Below are 5,000 nucleotides of genomic sequence, written 5' to 3'. Positions count from 1 at the left end.
AACCAATGATTCGTTATTGGAGCAGATAGCAACAAGCATTTCATCGGACATGCGTATTTTTTATTTTCCGGTGGATTTCCATGGTTTCATTAATGGAAATTGTTTGATGTAGTGAGTAATAGACTCTGGTTGTTCACCGTTCAAGAATTCTTGTTTAGGCAGTTCATATCATCCATACATAGTGTTTTGATCTAAGATTTCAATTCTTCCATGTTTCAGCAGTAGCATATTGTTCCATGGAGCTAAGGTCCAAAATATGGAATAAAAAGTATTTCCACGACTCTACCACCCGGCCAATCCTGTTCCACTTAATCCCTTTTTCATGGCCACATATCTTTACGGCTAAGGAATGGGAAATCTTTCTCCTGTTACATGAATCAAATGTTTCATTTCATCCGGGAAAAGCCATCCCCTTCTCAACACTGTCTTTGTCATTTGATACAATAGCGTTCCCTTAGATAGGAAGAGATTTGATAAATACTGATAACTCTCGGATAGAATATTAGAACGGAAAGATCCATTAGATAATGAACTCTTGCTTCTAAGCCATTTCTGGCGATGAATCAACAATTCGCAGTACTTTTCTTGCCTATTCCCGATGAACCAGCGTGTATACATAGATGTAGGAGAATCCGTTTGGGAAGTAATAAGCACCTTTGACATCTCTTCATATGCAAAGAATTCTCGACGTGAAAACACAGAGACAAAGGACTGATCTTTGAATAGGAAAAAGAATGGATCTGCAGGGTCCCAAATGAATTGGCTTATTCGAAAAAAGCCTTGTTCTTTGGAAAATCTATCTGGTGTCCGGTACTGCATGGTTCCCCTCTGCAAGAACTCCTCCTCATGCTCTTGAAGCTCATCCTCTTCATGATAAATGCTCCGCTTGCCCCGAAATGATCCGGCCCGATAGGGAAATCCCAATTCAGTGGGCCTTTCAATACAATCAAATAGATTGGTCCAAGGGCGCCATATTCTAGGAGCCCAAACTATGTGATCGAATAAATCCTCCTCCATTTGTTGCGGGTCGATGTCCTCTTCCTCTTCTTCAAACTCCGATTCGTATTTTTCATAGTTTTGAATCATATCTAACTGATTCCTTGGTTCGGACCGAAGAAGTAATGTCACTCGATTATTATCAAACTGACTGCAATCTTTTTCTGTCCGTGAGGATCCCAACAGAGCGCCTTCTAGTTCTAATAGGCCATGAACTAGATCAGAATCATTCTCAGTGAATCTATAAGAAGCGATCCAATTATTTTCATCAGGTCCGGGTGAAGACCAAAGATCTTGAGCGACCAATCCGGCAGAACAATTCAAAAGATAAAGAAGTATCGTTAATTTCTTCATGCTCGTTCCAAGTTCGAAGTACCATTTGTACAAATAAGAATCCCCTTCTTTACATGATTTCTTCTTCATATAGATAGATATAGGATCTACGGGGCAATTACTTAGAAGTACATTTTGTGCAACAGCCCTTCCTATCTGATAGAAAAGGATCCCATGATCCTGAACCGATATTACCTGGGATCGCAAATCCCAAGTTTGTCTATGAAGAGCTGATCTAATTGTATTAGTTTCTATAATTGATTTCTTCTGTGTAATACTAATGGATAGGGCCTCATTGATAAGTGCTGCAAGATCTCGTGCATTGGAACCCATGGTTATGGACCCGAATCCGTTAGTATGGAACATTTTCTTTTCCAAGTGAAACCCTTTAGTATATGAAAGAATGAAAAAGTGCTTTCGTTGTTGTTGAATAAGAAGCCTTCGTATCTTAATGCATGTATTTAATTTATTCGGAGCTATTAGAGCGGGATCCACTTTTTGGGGAATATGAGTCGAACCAATAACAAGAATATTTCTAGTGGAATATCTTTCACAATCTCTGGAGAGATAGTTCTGTAATAGACCGAAGGATCTGTAATTCACATACAGATCATGAATGTTTGGAATCCATATTATGCAAGGAGACATTGCTCTTGCTAATGCGAATCGAAAGGTGATATCGATATAAAATCCGTATATACTCGGCGGCATATCCATAGTTAGCACATTCGTCATATCTAGCAGCTCCGTATCAAGATCAAGGTCATCATCAATATCGTCACTATCATCAATATCGATATCGTCACGATAATCACTATCGTCACTATCACTATCATCAATAAAAAAACCTTCAGGCTTGTAATACGAATACGGAAAGTTGTTCGGAAATATCGTAATGAAAGGAACATGGGAGTTTGTCGCTAGGTATTTGACCAAATAGGATCGTCCAGTTCCTATAGAACCTATCACTAAAATACCCCTAGAAGGGGATAGGGCTAAACGGAGCGAGAAGGGTTTTCCATGAGATGGGAAATGAAAACTATTAGCCCCACACGGGGTTTGTAAATAAGTGATTGTCTGATAATGAGCAAGGAATATCCGTCTTTCTGCTAAACAGGATCTATTGAACTCATAATTCATTAGATACTTTTTATGAATGTCAACTAAGTATCGTAAGTAAATTGATCCCGGTTGTTCAATCATTTGATAACCAGAGTCATTCTTTGATAAATGATCACTATGAGTCAGACTCAATAGAATTTGATCAATCCTTTTTTCTTTTTCGGTCGTTAAGGTGGAGAACTGAACCAAGAATTCTCTTTCTTCATCATCAACCAAATCACTGTTCGCGACCCAGGATTCTATTTTCTCATCAATCCAATCACCGTTCACCCCTTTTCTTTTTCTTATCAATGAATAGATCTCTTTACTTGTACGACTTAGATGTCTCGTATTTCTCGAAAAAGCGATTCGATTGATGGGATTTTGTATGATACTTCTGAGATCGATATTCAAATATTTCTTCTTAGAACGTATTGATTTGACCCCATAAGCGGAACCACCAACCAATAGCATGTTGCCACCAGAAGCAGAAACCCGTATTTCTTCCAGAAAATCTCCTAATTGTTCCAGAGCAACTAGAAAGAGATTCTTTAACCAGAAAGAATTCAGTTCAGATTCAGATGTAGGATACCTATCCAAAAGTTTTCGCAACTCAATCATGTATGATGGAATCATCAAAGATTTGATCTTTTCTAACTCTGTCTGTAACTCACTAGAGGCTCGGGAAACAAAGAAAAGATGTATGCGAACGAGATATCCAGCAACAAGAAGAAGGAAAAGGATTGAATAGAGGAACTCCCGAGCATTTGTTAATCTCAGATGTGTCCATATCAATGGAACGGGTGACTCATTATTTCGATGAATCGTTTCTTCGGACAGAAGGAGATTCTGGAAACACTTACTCGAAATCTCACTTATCAGACTCGAAATCTTACTTTTCAGAGTCAGAGTCCATTGTGGAAGAATCTTCTGAGGAATTGGCCATGATATATCTGATACATGCATAATATCTCTCAAAACGGATACAAATTTGTGCCTGCTACTTAGTATCCTTAGTATCGGCAATGGTTCTGAAAAAATCTCTAAAAGGGTGGTGAAATTTAGATATTTCCACCCTGTCGAAGTAAGGAACCATGGCATATATGTTTGGAAGAGATTCCATTTTGAGAGATTGAAAAGAGCACTATCTCGTTGAAAGGTTCTATACATCTGCCCTTTCTCAACGCATTTCTTTAGAGAAAGACTCCGTTTTTTTTTCCTCTTTCCAGATGGGAAATCCTTCTCAGAACATGGAGTGTGAATCAAATCCATGTTTGAATTGAAACTGAGATACTCATGCAAGTTCTTCCCTTCTGAATCAGATAGATTCATATCTGAAAGAGGCTGACAATAAGTTCTTTCAAAATTAACTATTTGTTCCTCTGTTAGAGGTGTTGTAGAAATGTCTGCGATCGAGTAAATAGCTCTACGAACGAATGGCTCGGATCGAATTGGAAAATGGAAAAATTTGTACAAGTTATACCTTTCGTCACCACTTTGTGTAAAATCGTTAAGTATAAATATGTCAGATACCTGTGACTCGATTGGCAAAATAGTCTCTCTCTCCCCAAAAATATGTTTTTTTTTACCGACGCACGAAGAAAATATTTTGTTGCGAATGAACAAGATAGTGAGGAATTGTCCATATGTAGGATCATAATTATTGATACGGGTCTTTTCCACATAAAAAGGGAATCTTTTGTTACAATAGAACCAGAAGCGATTTGGATCATTCAAGAATCGAAGTGGATTTGCTTTATAAAAAGAAGATATCAATGAACTTCTATGAAATGGTTTCACGGGATTCAGCCAATTGTCTCGATCATGGAATATCATTGATAAATAGGAATCCGTGTTATCAAAGGATTTCCTGCGATTATTTCTAGTATGGAATGAGTCAATCACCCACTTTGGTATCTTTTTGAAGCAAAATGGTAATCTTGTTCCTCCATTGATCAAGGATTTCGGTCTTTTGGAAGTATCATGATCATCCAATAAGAAGGGTTTCAATTTATTCAAATGAACGATTTGAACACCTATTGATTCTAACAACTGATTGCGGAGTTGATCATTCGGACCTTTCAATTCATAGATGTGGATTTCGGACCTATGAATGGGGGTATTCCCGATACTCACAAAGAAAAGGGGAAGTGACTTGGACAAAAAGAGAAGTGACTTGGACAAAAAGAAACGAAGTGACTTAGACAAAAAGAAACGAAGTGACTTAGACAAATCTTGTTTGTCTATAACCTCGGACCAATCAATCGAATATTGATTAATACGTAACCGATCGAACACTACTTGAAAATGGTTCTTCTGTTCAGAAAGGAAATGTTCCTGGAAATTCTTGCTCCCATTGGACCATTTGTATCTATATACATCAGGATCCCGATTCATGGATCTCCCGGTTCGAGAAATAAGAGGATCAAACCATTTCTTCTGACTCTTTTTCAAATTCGATAAATGTTGGTTGATCGTATATTTCATTATAGTTATATGATTCAGAGTATCATTTCCTATTTGATCCCTTTGAATTCCATATTCGAAGTTGTGATCGGATCTATTCATTA

General features: G+C 37.7%; 1 protein-coding gene across 1 annotated transcript in view; it reads right to left on the bottom strand. All coding sequences in view use genetic code 11, as the record gives it.

Moving 5' to 3' along the window:
• Nucleotides 1-342: 342 nt before the first annotated feature.
• ycf2 (hypothetical chloroplast RF21) overlaps nucleotides 343-5,000 on the bottom strand; it is a 6,816-nt gene continuing 2,158 nt past the window's right edge. The window contains exon 1 of the mRNA in view: nucleotides 343-5,000. This exon is cut by the window's right edge and continues 2,158 nt beyond it. Coding sequence (YP_009694993.1) covers nucleotides 343-5,000 — 4,658 coding nt within the window.

This window comes from Zingiber officinale, chloroplast (assembly GCF_018446385.1).
Source record: "Zingiber officinale chloroplast, complete genome".
NCBI lineage: Eukaryota > Viridiplantae > Streptophyta > Magnoliopsida > Zingiberales > Zingiberaceae > Zingiber > Zingiber officinale.
The sequence above is the reverse complement of the archived record's forward strand: the minus strand, read 5'-3'. Positions and strand labels throughout refer to the sequence as shown.